The following is a 19,062-nucleotide window of genomic DNA, read 5'->3' on the forward strand; positions in this document are numbered from 1 at the left end:
TCAAGCTGTATTCTAATTCAGCTTGAGCAAAGCGAGCATGTCGTTTCTTTGCCCAAAGGGAAAGAATCGGGGACCCGGCAACTGCCGCTACTGGATCTTGAAAGCGTGAAAAAACTAGGTCGTTGGTAACGAATACTATTACATAGCTGCTTGCGTCGAGATGGCCTGAGCGCACGCTTAAAGAGCCACTTTCAGCCCTCTATCATCAAATTTACCCTCTCATGATCTAAGTTCGACTCTCAAGATCTCATCCATTGTACCCAATTGTTTGTCTTTTTGGTCAGCCTCCTCCTGACGAAGTTAAGAAGGTTGCTATGGATCCTCTGCTACTCTCCTCGGCATTCTTCCCCGTATCTGAGTCGTCCTCCATCGATGTCTACTATAGGTCCCACCTCCAAGGCAATGCATCCTCAAACGGGAAGTTTCAAGCTGGAGCACTACTATCTTCCGGGGTATGCCACTCGTTCCCTGACAACGACGGTTAGTGCTAGTATTTCATTAAGTGGCAGCGATGCAACCAACATCAACTCTTCCTGGGAAACACCGCATCCTGAACTTGAAGCTGCCACCTGTGCCAGAACTATCAGGACGCCAACACATCACAACAGTGCGATCCTCAACCCAGCTGCCACTCCTTTTGTACCAATAGACTCTCCTTTGCAACCCAAACCTCAAACACGCGCCTCAAAAATTAATGAAAGCACATTGCGAGCGAAGCCAAATTCGCGTGATTCTAAAGAACCAAAGTGGAATTCTGCCTTCATTTCTGGATGTTTAGAAGATCCAAAGGCAAAATGGAACTTCGTGGCAAGGCGCGCCTCTCAAATCGTTTGTTCGCCGTGGTTCTCCGTCGAAAAGGATCTCGGCATTCTCATACGCAAGTTTTGCCAGCGGGCTCGAGTCCAAGAAATGGGAGGGGGTCCTGAGTCTCTTGCCCCATTCGCCGCTGAAGTTCATCGCACAATACATGTTTTCTTCGGAGCTCACGCAGCTTTGTTGTTCCGTAAGAAACTGGCTACTCTGGCTGTCCGTACCTTTATCGATAAATGGGATATCGTACGTTTGTTGGTTCTGTGAGATACACGGGTTTCACTGATTGCCCGATTGTAGAAAATACCAAAGGCAATCGGCTTGTTTCCAAGACACGTTCCTCTTCTTGTCATGACCACCATGTCGCTTCTCGATTTTATTGGAGAACTCCATGTCCATGGGATTCTCGAAGGACATCAACTATTCGCGTGCCTGCAGGTCTTGTTAAAGGGACTTAAAACTGTTGAACACATCCAAGCTATACATAGACTTATGGTGCGTTCCAAAGGAGGGTGCTGGCGGCCCGATGGGGAGGAGAAGCACAGTCGAGAGGTGTTGGAAACGATTCTGCAGAAATTCCTGGATGCCTCAATCAAGGTCACGAATGACATAAAGCTCCTCACTGGTACTTCATATTCTCCGTCAGTCATGGAAGGATGGGTCAATGAGATTGAGCAGTTTGTCTCGGGATTGCTGTCAGCGGCAGTTTAAATTTTCAATGGAATACCGTATATTATTATGATGATAGGGATATGTATGCGACAAGCGACTGATAACAATATGATACTACTTATGAGCTTGAAACTTTCCTTTGTTCAACAACGTGTCGAGTAACAAGAAGGCGGTCTGTGGAGATATGTCGGCGTCACGATCGCGCTGGGTCGGGAAAACCAACAAGCCACGTCTTCCAATTCCCCTAACATGTCTTCTCAAAAAGGAGGGCTTGGCGAAGCCGAAGCCGTAGGCTATCTTTTGAATGGACTTGGAATTCTAGATGAGAGAAAGAAAGAAAGTGAAATACAGCCCATAACAGCTTCGTGCTTCGGAGTCCCTTAGAAAGGGCTGTCGGAGCCGATACCATTTCTTGCGCCACCGCCTTGATGAAGTCATTTAGGGTGTCATATTTTCGTATTTGGCGGCGCGCCTGGAGACGTGTGGCACTATTACCGCATATAAGTCAAGCAGGCTAACTTCAACATTGCGATATGATCTCTCATCCTAACCTGTAATTCGCCGATGAGTCGTGTGATACACCCAGACGACGATCAAATTTCTTTGATACGATTTGAAGAATGCTAGCGCCCGCCAGAGACTACGCCGGTTGCACTTATCTCCCCGGTTAACCCGATGTCCCTCCTAACTTATTACCTAGAAGCAGGTTCATTATCTGGCCATGATCAAGATGACGGCCGCAAAAGCAAGCCTCCTTTGTGAGTAAAATATTTGTTGGCACCGGAAATAAATGTCTACCGCCGCAATACTCAGTGAGTCTACTTCGTGATGAGGAATGTTTGCCCTTAATATGCTTTTCTACGGAGGCCGCTAGCTGAAGGAGCACGATGGAAGCATCTATAATTGGAATTCTGATCAAAAATTTATGAAAAATATGAAATTTCAATTTAGAGCGGAGGTAATTCGAGCAATATATCACGTGTTGTGACGCGGTCCCAAAACTGGACGGAGAGGATCTTCTACTACGAACCTCCACGAGCCTCCCTATCAGGCTAATCGAGGCCTGCCGTTCGTTGCTTTCGACCATCTGCTACGGCGACAAAGGATTCTGGAGTTCTGGCATTTGGAGATTGGCCCATGTCATACTAAGGTCCTCGGCTGGACAGGTGCGTGGCCGGGTGCATGTGCTGCAGCCGAATGCTGATAAACGACGCAGGAGGAATACTGAAAGATACCCGGAACTATGCCCAACATTTTGTCGCGTTTCAGGAGAAGAGCAACCAGTCTGCCCGTCACAGAGGTTGCCGAGCAACAACCTGCGACTCCAGGGCCTTCTACTTCGCAGAGCGAAGCCGTTTTGAATCAGAAGATACACCCGAATTTGGCCGACCTCGTTAATGATTTTCCTCCCGTATTTTTCTCCCAACCGACTCCTATTCCTCAACCCAGCAGGCCCAGCACTTCTACGGAACGCGACGATGGAATAATTCCATTAAAGCCTGCTAGAAGGACCAGGCGGCGTTCATCTGATACATCTGCGAAGCAGAACTCAATAGCTCCAACGAAAGTGGCAGGCCAATTAGAAAAACTTCCTGAATCTCCAACCCCTTCGCATCCAGCTTTACCTGATTCAGTCGATGTTCCTCATGACATCCAACAAGTTCCTAGTCACGGAGTCAGCACACGCAATGACTCTACACGCGATAACGACGACGGAATAACCCCGGCCGTGCCGTCAGTAACCAGGCGTCGATCTGATGCATCCGCCATACCCTCAACGACGGCCGTCAGGCCCTTGGACGACCTTCATCCCTCACGGACACCTTCACATCCAGCTTCCTCGCCCGACGCATCCGACATTACTCATGATATCATTTATTCCGACGACTGCGACGACCCTACGCGTTCACCTAGTTCTCTTTCAGTATCTTCATTTCAGGAAACAGCAGACCCATCTCACGAAAACTCTTCCTCACCAACTGGGTCAGGAACCTTTGGCGTCTTTACACGATTAACAAACTTTGTTCATGGCTCACCTGTCACCCCCTTGACGCAATCCCCCAATCCCCCTTCATCATGGTCCACTTTTGGTCGTCGAGCCATCCGTGGCGAACGGTCAACTTCGCACACCACAGATGTTGGCACAAGTTCGCGCCCTTCCAGTAGCGGCACATCTCACAGTCATACGCCGCCATCCACGACTCGTTCCCGTATTGGTACTCCGGATGATACGCCTGGGAGTGCTTTTGGCTCCATTTCATCCCCTTCATCAGGCTTCACATTCGGTTCACATGGGCCCGGTCCGAGAGCAGTGGGATCATCACCCCCTCCGCCGCTACCACCTTTGAGCCATCCAGCATTTAGCACCCTCGATGAGAACAATAGCAATGTTGCTGTTGGTAATGACGGTTCGAAGGACGAGGAGACAGCATTCTTTTCTGACCACGGGCCTAGACCATCATCTTCCATGCCTGCCATGCGATCCAGTTCGCAACCAAGTTCAAGCTGGTTGACAGAATCTAGCTCCAGACCGAGACTCCAGGATATCTTTTCCAGTCCCGTTTCCTCGCCAGCAATATCGCGTAGGACATCCAGACGAAGCACCGTCAGCAGAGGGTCCAACAGACAGCGCCGACATAGATCAAAAAGCGCAAGTTCTAGCAGAAAACGCGGCGAAAGTGGCGGTGAAAGACATGACATTTCTGGACAAGGATCAAGGCGTGCAGTTTTGACACCATCCGAAAATGGTAATCAAGCACGTGGGAACAGTGTGGGTCCCGTCCTCGTTTTCGTCTTTGTATTGTTCGTCTTATTACTCTTTTCTCTCTTGGGGGTTATCGTTTCGTCCTTGTTCTTTTTTTTTGTTCGCTTTCGTAGTCCAGTCAGGTGTTTAATTTGGGGTCTCCGTTCTTATTTCAAGGCATTTCTGTCGGTGCGTTCCCTTATCTTCCCACTGTCACGTCGCAGGCGACTCTAATTAGTGGTGTTCACGATCCTAGCGTACCCCCATCCTCATAATTTATCGGACACAACCACTTCTTCAATACCAAGTCACGAAAAATCAGCAGAAATCCTCATGTCTATCGATACAGTACCCGGTATCTCCAACACGGAAAGCAGTAAAACTCGGAGTCAGAGTCGTAAAGGCGGAAGTGCCAAACCCCAGGTTTCCTCTACCTCCCGGGCTTCTGCGGTCCCTGCTGCTTCCTCTATCCCTTCACCTAGATCGACGTCTGATCAGCCATCCGACCTCATGGTACCACCCCTGTTGTCGGTCACCGGGCCAACACCAGAACCATCACCTATTGCCGAGCCTAGGACCCCGCCTCCCAGTTCGGAGAAGGGAAAAGGGAAACGCAAGGCCGATGAAGTTGAGGGTGGTGGGACGCCGCCAGAGGCCAAAAAGAATAATAAGACCACCTTTGCTGCAGAGAACCCAAGACGTGCGTCGGCCTCTGCCCTCTCTCTAGTCGCTCTAACTTTTTTTTTTTTCAACAGCACACCGCGCTTCCGGAAATTCGACAGTTTCGCATGCTCCATCCTCTTACCAATCCTATCATCGGAACAAACGTGCTAGACTTTCCGGTGTTATGTCGGCTGTTGGCGAAGATAGATATACGTATCAGACGTACAATCCCAATCCCAGTGGTTCATTTGCGTCCAGAGGTAGTAGCAGCGGAAGGCAAGGCCACCCTCGGACGCAATCTCGCCCATCTTCTTTTCGCCCAAAGCCCTCGTCGATCGCTGGTTCCCATCAGGCCCCGTCAAGAAGAAGTATTTCGCAGGCCTCCATACCGATTTCAGCTCTTATCTCCCCCCATGCACCATCCATATCACAGCGGTCAACAAAATATCATATGCGCGACCCTCGGAAGCCTCCACGGGTTCAGCCGACACCCTGGACGTTAGCATTTCCTGTTCCAGGGGAGGGCGACGTTGGATACTTCCAGAGGTGGAAGTGGTGGAAAAAAGAGAATAAGGGACACCCAGTCGGATGGGCCGATGGTGGAGGTAGCCCTTTGCATGCTTGGCTTTTCTTTCTTGGATTTGTGTTGTTTCCGATCTGGTGGGTGGCCGGTTTGTTGGTACGTATACCAAAGACGCGGCGGATTGGAGATGCGGATACCTTAGAGAAAGGGGTCGTGTTAGACGACCCTCAAGTTGAACATGGTGAGCTATACGATTTACGCCAGTCGTGATCTTCAAATAACCGTTTGCACAGATGCAAAATCCTGGCGCAAACGATGTCGAATCATGGCCGCCGTTTCGCTGGTGACGTATGTTCCGTTCATCGTTCTCGTTGCTGTCTTTGCCAGATAGCAAGCTTTCTTGCACTCGCATTCGTTTTTCGTTTTCGCATTATTCATCTTTGCATTGTACTACCATCCCACGCATCTGGCATACCCTTGGACACTGGACATACTATCGAACACCTATCACCCCGCCCGCCGCTGGCTTTCCCCCTCCATCCCCACCCCCCAGAGAGAAAATACACTATCCGTACAATAACTTGAACCCTCACATTCTTTTACTATCAGTCATTCTTTTTGGTTGCTGTTGTCTGTAGTTGTGTAGTTGTTTTTAGAGTGAGTAAGTTATGGCCGCGAGCATTTAGTATATGTACTTATGAGTAGTTGTCGAAGTACTTCTATTTGTATGCGGTTCCCGTAATTTATTCAGCTTGCTGTGTGGCTTGCTGCTATCGTTCCCAGCGCGTGTCATTCCGGCAATGATTGCTGTTTGTTCCGGGCTTGAGCAGACAGTAGCCGTCGCGACTTGAAACAACGAACTTCTAACTACGGTAAAATTAAACTCGCAGTCTTGTCCATTATTCCCAATCCCGGGGACATGGAGCCGTGCTGAGTCTGTCGTTGTCATTTTTCAGGCCTTAGAGCGCTTTGTTTCGCCGTACCGAAAAGCTTATTTTATTGGCTAGAGTTAATCAGTAATCAAACCCACGAGGCCGTACGTCGGGTAGGATGTATCACTAGTTGAGATCTCTGTCCCACAGTGTATCTCCCGGTCATCGTCGATTCAGCATTTTCGGTGGCCAGCCCCTGGTGAGGGAAGATTTAGGGATCGCTGAGAGCGGCAATCATTACCTCGATCGGAAAGGAACCGACGTCGGGGTTTACCGCTTTGTTTCCAAAAGGGAAAAGTGGTCCCTGTAAATCAAATCCACGCTTTCTCCCTTGTTTTTCTCGTCATTCTCTTCATGTTTCAAGGGCCTGGAAAACATTGAAGCTTGATTGAGCGACATGTATAGAGCTGATGGTACTATATTCTGGTATCATCTTTCTGCCACTGGGCGAAAGTACAACCATTTCTCGTCCTGGAAACAAGTTCTCGCTACCTCGAGGATAGTGCTTCATGCATTCATTTCCATCAATCATATCCGAGTCCACCATCTCGGCAGAAGCGTATGAACCTATCAAAACGTCCGCGTCGCGGGTTCGTACACGCTCCCGCTCTTTCTCAATCAGGCAGTCTTGGTCGATCTTCTGGGTAACCCTGGCCCATTCGAAATCACCTGAATGTCTTCTCGACATCGAAGCGAAAGTATATAAGCTTCTTGTGGCTTCGATTTTGACTTTTGGTGCTCTCACAACCTGCGTTTGCATTCTTCACGCCTCCCGACTCTCGTTTTCTAGCTACTTTCTCTCAAGGTTTATGTCTGATTCAACGACGGTGATCTCGGTTCCTCATAAGACTCTGGGAGCGCTCTTGATTGGTCTAATTGTTTCGAGTGTGTAAGATGGATTCTTACCTGCTCATATTGGAGAGTCGCTGACAGTTTTGCTCGTTTAGAATATATGGTATAACATGTGCTCAGATAATCCGATACTACCGACAGTATAGATCGGATTCGACTCGTCTGAAGCTTGCTGTAAGACTGTTGCGACACTCTCTGCGATTTTGACTTTATATTGTCTGTTAAGGTGGGCATTGTCTGGTGAGTGTCATCAGGTTACCATAGGCTTCATTCTAAACCCGCCTATCAAGGTTGTCGGAGACAGCTAGCCAAGTTATGATGGTGTATGCGCTATATCATTACCTCATTCGTAATCGGACGAATATCCTCGCCTTGGTGGACGTTAATTGGAGTCTAGTGGTAAGTTCACCGCGCCTATTAGTTTGGCTTGTTCCACCCATCTGACATCGCCAATCATGAGGTGCCATTCGGAACTAACGTGCGCAGCTAGCTGTCGAGCTGTCTTTGATGCTGAAGCGAGTTCTCCGTCATGATAGGGACTAGCAGCATTAATAATACAAGCGTGAGTAGTGTCAGTCTTTCCTGTAATCCGATCTTTAACATGTATTTAGTATCTTCGCGAGACAGGTTTACATCAGTAAAGTCCTTTCCAATATCCGAAATCATGAACTTGCTCATGATATTACCAGTGAGCTCGAGGAACATATACATAACGGGATTTATCGTGCGCTTCTGTTCCATTTTGTACTGGTTCATCCTGACGTGGTGGACGTAGTACTTGATGTCTATCGCTCAGTTTGGTACGTCTGGTCCCGGTTGTGTCCTGTTCTTCTACTGAATTGGTGTTGATTCAATGTCCAAAGTTTTGGCCGTGGGTAAGCTCGGACTTTGACTTCCCCCTAGTTGATGAACACGCTAAGATGAAATTTCACTTAGTTGTCATGACGAAAGGGTCAGTCATCTTTGTTGAATATCCCGGATCACCTCCCATACTGCGCTTCTATCAGACTACATAGTGCATATGTCATTTACGACAGGTTCAAAGTGGGTCGTTCACTCTTTATTTCTGTTCCGCTGCTGATTATGACTTCATAGGTCCTCGCTCCACCGGCATTTGCGATCACGGCAGCCAATGATATCCTTATTGCGCTTAGCCTGAGTTATTTTCTTCATAGACATAAATCTGGTATCGCCAGGTGCATTTTTATAACATCTCTATTGCGCGCCTGATCCTGAGCTAATCTTTTGGCAAGAACAAATGGCATCGTGAACCGGCTCATCATCCTGACAATCAACAATGGTGCTTTGTCGAGGTTCATATATTCTTTTCAAGGATGACTTCGGATTCTGACGGTATTTCATAGTGTCTTTGCGTTCGCCGCTTTGATATGCATGCTGACAGCACCAGAGACGATGGTTTCAATCGCAATGAATTTCCTCCTTGGAAAAGGTGACCAATGCTTACACATGGTGCAATGACGATACTCACGGATGATTCTTGTAGCTTATACCAACACGCTTCTTGCTAGGTTTGTCCGCCTGATATGCCGCGAAGTGGATGGGAGACTAATACACCGCCCAGTTTGAACTGGAGAGAAAACTCAAGGGACACGCTGCTTCAGCAAAACATACCTATGATGCCTAGACTGAGAACCGCTAGTAAGGTGAGTGCTTAGTTTCTTTCGCTACATGTTAGATTAAGCTCAATGATTTGTAGAGCACATTTTCAGGGTCTGACAAGAGTTCGCAACGAAATGTGTACTACTGGGAAACGAACGAACTTGACTATCAGAATCCACCTCCGAGTCCCAGACGAGCTCTCGACCAGTACTTATATGTCAGTGGAGATAAGACTAAGACCAACGCGTGTGCAAACAGTCCGAATCTGGGGTAGCTTTCAGTACCTCTACCAATCCGGTAAAACTTCATGTACATATTATTGCAAGCTGTCAGGGAACTTGTAAAGCGCCAGTTTAGAGTCAAAAAGGTATCAGACATGAACACAAGGACATAAATTTAGTATCATATGCGCCGTTTATTTTCTCTGGCAATTTTCTGATCTGGACCACGAATAATTTACTAACATTGTAGTTGTGTCACTGTGAAGACAGGAGCTCTTCCTGTTTTAAGTACTTTTTGTTTTATTTATGCAACCAAAATAAATAATAAATTAATTCGTCGTTCAGTGATTACGTAAGCGTTCCCTTGTGGGAGAAAGAGAGGTCACAACTCGGAAACGTACAGCGAGCGAGACAATCCTCGAAATTACGACCGTATCTTCAGCGACAGTACACCAAACGTATGTCTCGCCATTTTTATTCTCATATCTTCTTCTGATTTTTATCATTTTTCCAGAATTTCTACGCTTTCTTTCGACATACAAAAGGCATGAATCGACAAGGTGAGTGGTCAGGATATATCTCAGTCGTGAAACGTCTGGGCACCGTCTTTCGACCACTGAGAGACCTTTTTAAGGCCAACCTAACCAGCGTCCACCGAACCTTACCCCAAATCCGAATCTCGCCGGCCAATTTCGACCTCCATATCCCTTTGGAATGCCACCGCGAAGTGTAATACAGACGGGCGGCTATGTCCCAGGAATACAACCAACGAACCATCGGACGGCGGTACAGCAGTCACAGACACCGAGCATAGTGCCACCGTCGCCATATGTATCGCAGCGGGGGCAGAGCAGTTACGCGTTTGGTGGAGGGCTCCAGCATCATCCAACGTCAATACAACCGCCCCAGCAGTCACAGCAGTCGCAACAACAGCAGCAGCAGTCATCCTCAAATGGCACACCTCTACCACCATCCAGTATTGGGGCGCCCTCGGTGTCGTCGACGAGTGAGGTGGGGTTGGACCCGAACGATTTTCCGGCACTTGGATCGACATCAGGGAACAATGGCTCCAGCAGTAACAACAACGGGGCTGTTGGTAGTGGTGCAACGACGAGTTATGCAAGTCAAGCAGGGACTGGTGTAGGACTGTCGGCCTCTGGTGTTGGAGCGGGTTCGCTGGGGACAGCAACAGGGGTGAACAGCGCAGGCCACCCGAGGGATTTCACGCCAGATGACTTCCCAGCGCTGGGCGGGCAGTCGCAGGGCCAAGGGCAGAATCCGACATCGCAAAGTCAAAACCAGTCGCAGGAAAGTCATTCACACCCGCCAGGTCTAAACGGATTCCAACACTCGGACCATGCTCATCAACAACACCGGCAGAATCTATTGGGTGCATTGAGCGGGCTACAGACGCCCGGCATGCTTAATTTGGCGCCTACGCAAGCGAGGAATGTTCATCCTGGATTTCAGACGGAAACGGAGAAGCAGCAGCAACAGCAGCAACGGGTGAGTATTCTTCCATCATTCAATTCATTTCTCCCCATGCCGCGTATTCTTCTCTGTTACAATTACTCAATACTCGTGTCGAGTAATGGTCTCACACCTGGATTACACTTCTTTCGGGCCGAGCAAATGCGTGTGGAATGGGCAGGAAGGAGTAACCTGTTGTTTCTGGGACTTTGAACATGGCGGGATCTGTTGGCGATATCAATCCCGACAGATTTGCTATGGTCAAAACGAAGCAAAGTGTTATTTCTTTCCGAGCCGTTCCATCCTTTGACTGGCACGCAATGGTGATAAGCCACGGCTGCTTTGCATCTTTTTTTTTGACTTTAGCTCAATTTGCGTGTCTTTTAGAATAACTTCGCATTGAAGCTAAACCAAACCTCACACCCGGCATGGAATTCCCCAAACATCAATCCAGGACCCTCTGCACAAACTCAGCTGGGCACGGGATCATTTGTGAACCCACCACCAACAGCATCATCGCAGCAAAACGGCACACACCAAAACTCGTCTACCACGGCCCTTAACGCGCCTCCCGGAGTCCCCCCACCGTCAACAAATTCGTTTGCCCAGCAACAGCAGCAAACGAACTCCTCGGCCCCTCCACCATATACAGCGAACGGCATGGCAGTAGAATCACATCCCAATACGAACACCAACTCCAATCAAATTTCATCATCACATGGATTACAGCATCCCCAAACGCCAGCGCAACAGGTGCTTGTTAGCGCCGCCGACCGATGGGGACTACTAGGACTGCTGTTGTCCATCAAGAATGCAGGCCAAGATCCAGATCAAGGGCTTAGCGTGGTTGGCACAGATCTAGGGACGATGGGATTAGATATGGGGTATGCTGGGTAAGTCCTTATCTGGCTGTAGGTGTTCTGACAGCTCAAGGACTGCCAGGAATCTGTATTCGACGTTCATAACACCTTGGGCAGACCAATCAGCTGCGCGGTCCGTCGAGCCGGACTTTCATCTACCTGCATGCTACAACGTGCAACCGCCACCGCCCGGGCCTGCCAAAGTAACCGCTTTTAGTGACGAAACTCTCTTCTTCATGTTCTATTCAAGTCCAAAGGACGCACTGCAGGAGATCGCGGCCCAAGAACTGTACGTGACTTCGAGGCTTCTGTCCGGTGATGATGGAACAATAACCTGCCTTGTTACAGATGGAACAGGAACTGGAGATTTCACAAGGACCTGCGGTTGTGGATAACCAAGGAGACAGGCATGGTGCCTTCACAAAAGGTTCCCGGTGGCGAGTCGGGGCAGTATCATGTTTGGGATGCTGAAAACTGGGTAAAGGATCGCAAGGACATGACTGTGATGTACAACGAGTTAGAGGAGAAGAACGTACCAGCGTTTCTTCCCGGTCCTGGCATACACCTAGCGAACCCGCCGCCGACGCCACAAGTGGGGCAGCAACCCGTGCAGACGACACGAGGAGCATCATTACAGGCTGGCATGGCATTGTAATCGGTAATTGATGATTTAAATGGTCATTTTACGCATTCTCTCTGGTGACTACTACATCATCGCCATATCATCGACATACATCGAACTTATTATCTTTCGTCCTTCACCTTCTATTTTGCTGGTCCATCGAACTGTACCTATACTTAACGTTTGTTCTACATCTTATCCATTTGCTGTTACTTGTAACAATGGTGACGCAAGATGGTTAAAAATGGGCATTACGGTAAGGATTATACTGATATGGTGCCAAATTTTGCAACGATCCGCTGCCCTTTGGCCAGCCATAGAGGCCATCGATCTATCTTTTCATAATTTTTAAGTTGGCACTCAGTAACAAATATTCGCTGATGATCGAGCGCCCTTTGAACTTCTTACCGAGTGACCGCGATGAATGCCCATTAAAACTGCTTCTTACGCTCTTGATTTCTTACTCTCACTATGCTCGACGCCCCATTGCCTTCCTGTGGTCGTTTAGGACATGTAGGGCACGCCAAACGATGCCTCGCAGGGCTCCCGAGCTCCCAGGTCGACCTGGATGCTTCAACGTGAGCCGTGTCTCTGTCTGATAGACGGATATTGATTATCATGTAAATTCTGTAGGATGGCGGTCGTATTCTATTGCATCGGAATCCTGGATCTCCTTGGGATGCTACAGGGGAAGACCTCTGAGACGGACCGGCAGTCTTGGCGCGATTGGGTATGGGAGCAGCAAACTCGTGCGTGATATTCGTAGATCACTGTATGAAGCTCACTCAAGCGTGTAGATGGTCCCAATGGCTCTGGATTTCGCCCCAGCACTTATATGACCGCACAGAGGCCACCGAATGTACAGGTGAGATCGCGGCGTTTATCGCGTAGCTTGGCGCTAATTACATGGCGATTGTAGGAAGATTGTACTGACTACGATGGCCCCCACGTTATAATGTCGTATACGGCGCTCCTATCGCTAGCCATCCTACGGGACGATTTCTCCCAGTTAGATAGGCCTGGATTGATCAAGTTCCTCAAGTCGTGTCAGCGGGAAGATGGCAGGTACTTTCACGATCTGCTCCCATAGATATGTTTGAATGCCGTATGAACTACTCCGCGGCGGTGCGATCCCCTTTCTGGCGTAAATATCACCTATGAATCTCATCTTCTGCGGCTTATTAATTTCATAATTTACTAACATCTATTCGTCAGTTTTTCTACTGTAACTGGGAGTGGCGACACTGATCTTCGCACCCTGTATTGCGCCTTTGCAATCAGTAGCATGCTGGATGATTGGTCTGGTGTTAACGTGGAACTTGCACTGCAATTTGTCGCGAAATGCAGAGTGTGTCTCCTCCCTGTTTATGCATCAACATCCTCATAATCTTTCTCACAGACTTATGAAGGTGGTTATGGCCAGTCACCAAATTGCGAGGCCCAGGGGGGAACGACTTACATCTCCATTGCGTCCCTACACCTTGCCCCTGGATCGCCATCTACTCGATTGACTCTCGCAGAACGACAGAAGACCATACAGTGGTTGATCCAGAACCAACTCCTGTCTGGAGGTTTTACTGGTCGCACTAACAAAGAAGCGGACGCCTGTTACTGCTTTTGGTGCGGTGCTGCGCTCCAGGTTGTCATCTACTTTACGACCACATATTATTTCCTAACCAGTCTTCCCATAGATTCTTGGCGCTCGTGAGCTAGTGAACGTGCAAGGCCTCGGTCTGTTCCTCTCGAACTGCCAATTCAAATACGGCGGTATTGCAAAGACACCCGGGGAACATCCAGGTCTGATAGTCCCCATTGAATACATTTGGTGCTAAACTCTCGTGAATCTAGATCCATATCATACTTATCTCTCGCTTGCCGCCTTATCAATGTATCCCCCAGAAGCTGATCCGACGTGGGCATTCGAGCCTCTCGATCCCCTTCTCAACGCTCGCGTGGAAACCTCAAATTGGGCTCGCGCGCATATTCCTGCTCGATGAGCTACTAAATTACTAGATCTGCCTTATCGGAGAAAGGAAATTTAACTGGACTAATTGAACCTTAACTCAGTAGGTGTATTATTGCTGATTTACTGGAAAATAGATAATGATAGATCCGCTTTTGGAAACTAACACCTCGGAGAGAGGACAGATGTGGCGTTGCATATCTCAAGAAGCGTTCACGTGCGACTCCTCAAATACCCTTGTTTCTGTGGCGTGATCATGGAAAGAACTCGCCTTTGTTTAGTGGTCCGCGTCGGCAACTTGACTGCTGTGCGAATATTCACCTGCAGCGTTTAAATTTATCACTTGCCAAGTCTGCGGTCGCTCTAACGTCAGTTCCCCTTCCTGACAAGATCTGAACCAGTTTAATGTTGAAGTGTGCGCTCAGAACAAATCGGTGAGAGCACTGTCGGAATGAGCATACGAGGAGAGAAGAGCTGGTCTTCCTAACTAATGCTTCTTCAGCAACGGTTAGACCCGAAATCGTGTCACAAGCCAGGAAATATTTCCAGATCTTGGCCCACTTTGTCTTTGTGTCTGTTTCTCCTGACGGAGCATTCCGACGAAGGATGAGAAGATACATAAGACGTCCCTTTGCCCTAGGCACAGTGCTATATTAACCATGTAGGACGAGACAAGGTCAAGAGCTAACCAACATCATATTTGCAGAACATAATGAACTGGGAATCAATGACATCTGCCGAAGCGGCTTGGTCAGAAGCAAGTTTATGGCGACTCATCGAAATCAGAACTCTTCCTTCAGTCTTCTAACCTTTGCTTTTCTTCCAGGACTCGCAGTCTTCCGAGTCCGAGGAATCCTGCTTCTACTGTCAGTGCTCTGCAATACCACGAAACTAGCGTGTGTTTTTCTACTGGGGTTTTGTTGAATAGGTCATTCGGGCATGATTATTGGATCCAGCCAGCATTGTCCTTGTGAGAACTTTCTATGGCTGTCGTCGACCAACTTCGCTTGCTCTTCTCTCTACAATATACATGATTTCTCTACATCGACTCGGAGTACATCCTATGCAGGATCCGGAGCCACTAGCATAAACGTTCCTGCAATGGGGTCTCCTAGGCCGACCTTTTCACTGAATTCTTTGATGCTGAACATCGTGATGGGTGTGGTGGCGCCAACGACAGTCTGGTCATTGAAACCTTGCGGTTGGTTGAATGCCAGAAAAATATACCTTCAAAACATGAATAATGGTCATTGAAACTTGGCGTATTCAAACATACCTGTGAGCATCGGAGCCAGCCGGAGGAGCAGGCTGACGCCAATTTGTAACAGCTGCTGTGGTATTCTTTAGGACGACGATGCCAGGAGATAGGAGGGATGAGTCGCAGTCTCCCTCGAAGTTTCCTCCGAGGAATTGTCGAACTTGAGCGCTAGTCGGGTTCTGCGGAGTGGGAGCGTCGGGATCAACAACTGCAATAACAAAGGGCCCGTCGCTGACACCGCGTCCAACGATGGTGAACGAAGGTGGTCCGACGGTCTCTGTCGAGTACATTCAGATCTGTTATCCCGAAGTGACGGTCGAAGACTTACTATCGCGGGGAAGCTGGACGCCCGCCTTGAGTACGATCTCATCGCCTGAAGTCTGGGAGAAGGAGACTTCAAGGAGGAACCTAGGGTCGAATGGGAGATCGATATCTTCGGGGATCTTTGAAGTAAAAAAACAAAAGTGAGTAAGGGGTATCTACACAATGGTCGATTGCGGACACTCACGTTGGCGTTGTCGAATGCTTCTTTTACCTCCCTTAGGCTAGTATCTTGAGAGAACACCACCTGAGAGAGGAGAACGAACACAAAGGCGAAGGTAGAGGCTCGGAGCATGTCAAAAGGATATGAAAATAGACGGAGCGGGAGCGTTTGCTTTATATATGTAATGGTCAGCCTGCTTCTGTGAGTCAAGTTCGAACCCCGTACACTGTAGGAGGCGGTGAGTGACTTTCATGTGAATGATGAAAAGCGAATGTTCTTCAATCTGTGTCATGATACCAGCATGTGAAAACTTAAAAACAATGTCAAGAGCTCTAGTACAGTAGTGTTTTTGGAGTAGCGTCTACCGTATTCATTGAGCTGAGTGCGTGTAACTACTTCCTTCCTTCCTTCCTTGAGCATGAGAAATAGTCAGACACATAGTTTGAGAAGTTTCAACTTGGATTCCCTCCTCTGCGTATGTAATATCCATCTTCTGCAGTACAACAAACTCCCCAGCTTCTAGCCTTCTCATGGGGTGGACCGCACTTTGTTCAATGCTTAGTAATTTAGTAAATTATTCGGACGTGGTTCTTGGATGCGGTTAGCATTGTCCTTAGAGAAACCTTGGATCTGTAGCAATTGCTGACGAATGTCACCGGCGAGATCTCTGAATATTGTCCAGAAATACCAAGCATACATACAATCACCTTGTACCATACACAATTTTTTACAAAGTACTTCCTACGCAGAATCTGCAGCTACTAACATGAAAGTTCCTGCAATGGGGTTTCCGAGGCCAACCGCTTCACCAAATTCGCTGATGTTGAACATTGTGATAGGTGTAGTGGCGTTAACAAGAGTCTGGCCATTGAAACCTCGTGGCTGATTGAACACCAGGAAAGTATATCTGTAACTTGTGAATAATAACAATAGATACAAGCCTATATAAGCACACCTATGGGTACCAGCAGTAGGGGTGGGCTGACGCCAGTCCGAAACAGCGGCCGTCGTGTTTGTTAGGATAGCACGACCTGGAGAGCGGCGCGATGACACGAAGTTGCCTCCGAGGAAATGTCGAACTTGGGCATTAGTTGTATTCTGCGGACTGGGAGCGTCGGGATCAATAGCCGCAACGACAAAGGGACCGTCCCTGATGTCGTGTCCAGCGAGAGTAAACGAAGGCGGCCCGACGGTTGCTGTCGAAAAAACTCAGACGCATTATATCCCAGCAATGCCGGGAACGTACCATTGCGAGGAAGCTGGACGCCTGCCTTGAGGACGATCACAGAGCCTGATGTTTGGGGAAGCGAGACTTCAAGGAGGAATCTAGGGTTGAATGGGAGATCGATGTCTTCCGGGATCTGCAATGAAAAGGACAGATTAACGAAGGGCATTTCGACGAAAATTGACCGCGGAAACTCACGTTAGCGTCGTCGAACGCTTGTTTTACCTCCCTCAGGCTAGTGTCTTGAGAGAGCACCACCTGGATGAGGAGACTGAGCAAAAGAGCAAAGCTAAAGACTCGGAGCATCTGGCAAAGACAAATAGTGTGAGCAGGAACAAGAGTTCCCTTTACATAAGAACAAGACGTGAACAACTGCTGCGCCTGTGGGTCAAGTGCGAACCCCGCTTGGCATTTCTATACCATATGAAGTGGCAATTAACTATCATGGGAATGCTTTCACCAAGCTCTCACTCTGCATCTTGATAGTACCACAAGCAAGTCGCCATCCAAAATAGTCCTCAGGCTTAAGATGATGTCGTTAGAGGCTCGACCATGGTCCTAATGTTTTTAAGACGCGGTTATGGTCTTGGCCGTATACTATTTGTTGAAAGGAGTAAACGGTGCGGCGTGGTTTGGGCATGGGAAAAGACCAAACAGACTCCGAGAAGCTGGTCATTTGTGCGCGTCGACAACTGGTTGAATGAAGTGTCTTCGCACCGTCCGAGAATTTTCCGTGCTTTTTCTCCCCTACGCTTGTGAGGAGCCGGACTGCGCATACCTGCTTAGCACATGTGATCGACGCCATGGGATGTGGGTTCCCCACACAGTTAAGATGGCTGCCTTTGCAATAACCGTGGCAAAATATGGGTGGACACGAATCCCAGAAACTAGCATCTCCACTGGCATGTACCACGTGTGCGCAACGGTGGATTATAATAGCTGACACAACCATCAGCGTACAGCACGAGTTAAGGATTAGAGTGTCCTTTCTGTACGAGAATTAGTGCTGGAAGTTGATCCCGTTTTCCATCCCTCGTCGCATCTCCTTCGTCTCTTCACCAAGTTTTCACAATTGCCGACGATGACAACGGCATACCCTGAGAGACGGAGATTTTTCATCGCTGCCGTGGCCTGAACATCAACGCTATCCAAAGAGCTGCGTAGCTGAGGCACAAGCGCATGTTTTACAAGGTGTTCGACGACCTAACGCTTCCAACGATGTTCGTTTCGTGATTGAAAGGAAGGAGCGGTATTTCCTCAGTCGGCATTTGTTTGAATAAATGCCTCTCGTTCCAGGGCATTACTGGCAGTAGGCTCTTGACCGTAGGAAGAAACAGTAATCAGGTCCACAGGGTTTGTTCTTGAGCTGTAGGAGGATGAGGTCTCTGTCCGTCTCGACCATGATAGAAGCCTTTGGATCGTCCCCCCCGGCTGTGCGGACAAGGCGAGTAAGAAAAATAGATAGACGTTCAAAACTGAGCTAACCAACTTTGCCGTCTTCGGTCTGTGCACGATATGCGTTAGCTAATCACTTATATTAAGCTACTGACCTTCTAACAGGATGTTCATGTTTCGGACGTGATAACATGTTATTGAAGAAGACGGAAAACAGTACACCTGCATGCTCCTTCAGTTTCTTCTCGTGATCATAGGAGAATGAGGGTTTATTCTTGAACGCATCAATAGCCAGCATAAGACAGTACATGCCTAGAATCCTGACGACGTTCATGGGATCATCGAGTCGTAAGGCATGCATGAGGTCAATAGCACGCCCTTCCCACTCCATGATACTTGAGATTACTTGGATTGCCACAGCGTGATTGGGTATCCTGAGAAACTTTGTCGACTCGTGAGGGTCAAAAGAGGGGCGCTCCATAATACACAAGGAGTTTAAGAAGGGTCTGATCGTAGCCATCTGCATGCTTCTAGAAGGCAAATTGACAAAGAGCAGCAAGATTCGGTGGAATATAGATCTTACCAGATCAGACATTTGCACAATTCGAAGATAAACATCGTCGTACTCTATAGGCGTAAAACTGTAGCCTTGGATGCCGATAGCCTTTACCAGCTTATGGACGATATAGCTGTCCGAAGCAACGATCTCGGGCAAACCTTGAGACACTAGGTTCTCTGGATACTTGAAG

General features: G+C 48.3%; 8 protein-coding genes across 8 annotated transcripts; 6 read left to right on the forward strand and 2 right to left on the reverse strand.

The window, feature by feature from the left end:
* Window positions 1-372: 372 nt before the first annotated feature.
* Window positions 373-1,521, forward strand: EV420DRAFT_1672943 (uncharacterized protein; the record flags this gene model as incomplete). Its single annotated transcript, XM_060479095.1, has 2 exons — window positions 373-1,056; window positions 1,111-1,521. 2 exons carry the CDS (start codon window positions 373-375, stop codon window positions 1,519-1,521), a joined length of 1,095 nt encoding a protein of 364 aa, XP_060332166.1.
* A 939-nt stretch (window positions 1,522-2,460) lies between these two features.
* On the forward strand, window positions 2,461-4,640 carry EV420DRAFT_248621 (uncharacterized protein). The gene is made up of 3 exons (XM_060481386.1): window positions 2,461-2,648; window positions 2,699-4,252; window positions 4,360-4,640. Exons 2-3 carry the CDS (start codon window positions 2,726-2,728, stop codon window positions 4,498-4,500), a joined length of 1,668 nt encoding a protein of 555 aa, XP_060332167.1. The 5' UTR covers window positions 2,461-2,648; window positions 2,699-2,725; the 3' UTR covers window positions 4,501-4,640.
* Window positions 4,260-5,925, forward strand: EV420DRAFT_1534698 (uncharacterized protein). Its single transcript, XM_060472806.1, has 4 exons — window positions 4,260-4,414; window positions 4,482-4,925; window positions 4,981-5,652; window positions 5,705-5,925. Exons 2-4 carry the CDS (start codon window positions 4,559-4,561, stop codon window positions 5,800-5,802), a joined length of 1,137 nt encoding a protein of 378 aa, XP_060332168.1. The 5' UTR covers window positions 4,260-4,414; window positions 4,482-4,558; the 3' UTR covers window positions 5,803-5,925.
* Window positions 5,926-6,444: 519 nt separating this feature from the next.
* Window positions 6,445-9,375, forward strand: EV420DRAFT_1534732 (uncharacterized protein). The gene is made up of 18 exons (XM_060472807.1): window positions 6,445-7,232; window positions 7,291-7,369; window positions 7,422-7,435; window positions 7,486-7,594; window positions 7,656-7,673; window positions 7,732-7,757; window positions 7,807-7,832; window positions 7,885-7,919; window positions 7,971-7,995; window positions 8,059-8,070; window positions 8,132-8,147; window positions 8,203-8,239; window positions 8,291-8,391; window positions 8,449-8,508; window positions 8,560-8,645; window positions 8,700-8,724; window positions 8,778-8,859; window positions 8,913-9,375. Exons 1-18 carry the CDS (start codon window positions 6,853-6,855, stop codon window positions 9,087-9,089), a joined length of 1,308 nt encoding a protein of 435 aa, XP_060332169.1. The 5' UTR covers window positions 6,445-6,852; the 3' UTR covers window positions 9,090-9,375.
* A 57-nt stretch (window positions 9,376-9,432) lies between these two features.
* EV420DRAFT_1534735 (uncharacterized protein) lies at window positions 9,433-12,236 on the forward strand. Its single transcript, XM_060472808.1, has 6 exons — window positions 9,433-9,494; window positions 9,551-9,596; window positions 9,671-10,542; window positions 10,894-11,399; window positions 11,449-11,655; window positions 11,715-12,236. Exons 2-6 carry the CDS (start codon window positions 9,584-9,586, stop codon window positions 12,019-12,021), a joined length of 1,905 nt encoding a protein of 634 aa, XP_060332170.1. The 5' UTR covers window positions 9,433-9,494; window positions 9,551-9,583; the 3' UTR covers window positions 12,022-12,236.
* Window positions 12,237-12,459: 223 nt separating this feature from the next.
* On the forward strand, window positions 12,460-13,985 carry EV420DRAFT_1478580 (terpenoid cyclases/protein prenyltransferase alpha-alpha toroid; the record flags this gene model as incomplete). Its single annotated transcript, XM_060469509.1, has 8 exons — window positions 12,460-12,566; window positions 12,622-12,737; window positions 12,786-12,853; window positions 12,908-13,053; window positions 13,204-13,336; window positions 13,388-13,627; window positions 13,680-13,785; window positions 13,837-13,985. 8 exons carry the CDS (start codon window positions 12,460-12,462, stop codon window positions 13,983-13,985), a joined length of 1,065 nt encoding a protein of 354 aa, XP_060332171.1.
* Window positions 13,986-15,012: 1,027 nt separating this feature from the next.
* On the reverse strand, window positions 15,013-15,825 carry EV420DRAFT_1478581 (PEBP-like protein; the record flags this gene model as incomplete). The annotated part of the gene is made up of 4 exons (XM_060469510.1): window positions 15,013-15,178; window positions 15,228-15,486; window positions 15,538-15,652; window positions 15,718-15,825. The coding sequence occupies 4 exons, from the start codon at window positions 15,823-15,825 to the stop codon at window positions 15,013-15,015; spliced, it is 648 nt and encodes a 215-aa protein (XP_060332172.1).
* Window positions 15,826-16,348: 523 nt separating this feature from the next.
* On the reverse strand, window positions 16,349-17,340 carry EV420DRAFT_248898 (PEBP-like protein). Its single transcript, XM_060481388.1, has 3 exons — window positions 17,117-17,340; window positions 16,940-17,054; window positions 16,349-16,889 (listed from the first exon to the last, which is right to left on the reverse strand). Exons 1-3 carry the CDS (start codon window positions 17,222-17,224, stop codon window positions 16,435-16,437), a joined length of 678 nt encoding a protein of 225 aa, XP_060332173.1. The 5' UTR covers window positions 17,225-17,340; the 3' UTR covers window positions 16,349-16,434.
* Window positions 17,341-19,062: the final 1,722 nt, after the last annotated feature.

The sequence above is a fragment of the Desarmillaria tabescens genome (assembly GCF_030435595.1).
Source record: "Desarmillaria tabescens strain CCBAS 213 chromosome Unknown EV420scaffold_13, whole genome shotgun sequence".
Taxonomy (NCBI): domain Eukaryota; kingdom Fungi; phylum Basidiomycota; class Agaricomycetes; order Agaricales; family Physalacriaceae; genus Desarmillaria; species Desarmillaria tabescens.

Excerpts from the sequence above, each read along its gene's own strand:
- EV420DRAFT_248621 (XM_060481386.1), top strand. The coding sequence starts at position 2,726 with ATGCCCAACATTTTGTCGCGTTTCAGGAGAAGAGCAACCAGTCTGCCC. Across the intron at positions 4,253-4,359 it reads ATCAAGCACGTGGGAACAGT|TCCAGTCAGGTGTTTAATTT; the intron begins GTGGGTCCCGTC and ends TCGCTTTCGTAG.
- EV420DRAFT_1534698 (XM_060472806.1), top strand. The coding sequence starts at position 4,559 with ATGTCTATCGATACAGTACCCGGTATCTCCAACACGGAAAGCAGTAAA. Across the intron at positions 4,926-4,980 it reads TGCTGCAGAGAACCCAAGAC|CACACCGCGCTTCCGGAAAT; the intron begins GTGCGTCGGCCT and ends TTTTTTCAACAG. Across the intron at positions 5,653-5,704 it reads CGACCCTCAAGTTGAACATG|ATGCAAAATCCTGGCGCAAA; the intron begins GTGAGCTATACG and ends CCGTTTGCACAG.
- EV420DRAFT_1534732 (XM_060472807.1), top strand. The coding sequence starts at position 6,853 with ATGCATTCATTTCCATCAATCATATCCGAGTCCACCATCTCGGCAGAA. Across the intron at positions 7,758-7,806 it reads GCAGCATTAATAATACAAGC|TATCTTCGCGAGACAGGTTT; the intron begins GTGAGTAGTGTC and ends ACATGTATTTAG. Across the intron at positions 7,833-7,884 it reads CGCGAGACAGGTTTACATCA|TGAGCTCGAGGAACATATAC; the intron begins GTAAAGTCCTTT and ends TGATATTACCAG.
- EV420DRAFT_1534735 (XM_060472808.1), top strand. Across the intron at positions 11,400-11,448 it reads TTAGATATGGGGTATGCTGG|GAATCTGTATTCGACGTTCA; the intron begins GTAAGTCCTTAT and ends AAGGACTGCCAG. Across the intron at positions 11,656-11,714 it reads GAGATCGCGGCCCAAGAACT|ATGGAACAGGAACTGGAGAT; the intron begins GTACGTGACTTC and ends GCCTTGTTACAG.
- EV420DRAFT_248898 (XM_060481388.1), bottom strand. The coding sequence starts at position 17,224 with ATGCTCCGAGTCTTTAGCTTTGCTCTTTTGCTCAGTCTCCTCATCCAG. Across the intron at positions 17,055-17,116 it reads AAGCGTTCGACGACGCTAAC|ATCCCGGAAGACATCGATCT; the intron begins GTGAGTTTCCGC and ends TTTTCATTGCAG. Across the intron at positions 16,890-16,939 it reads CGTCCAGCTTCCTCGCAATG|CAACCGTCGGGCCGCCTTCG; the intron begins GTACGTTCCCGG and ends TTTTTTCGACAG.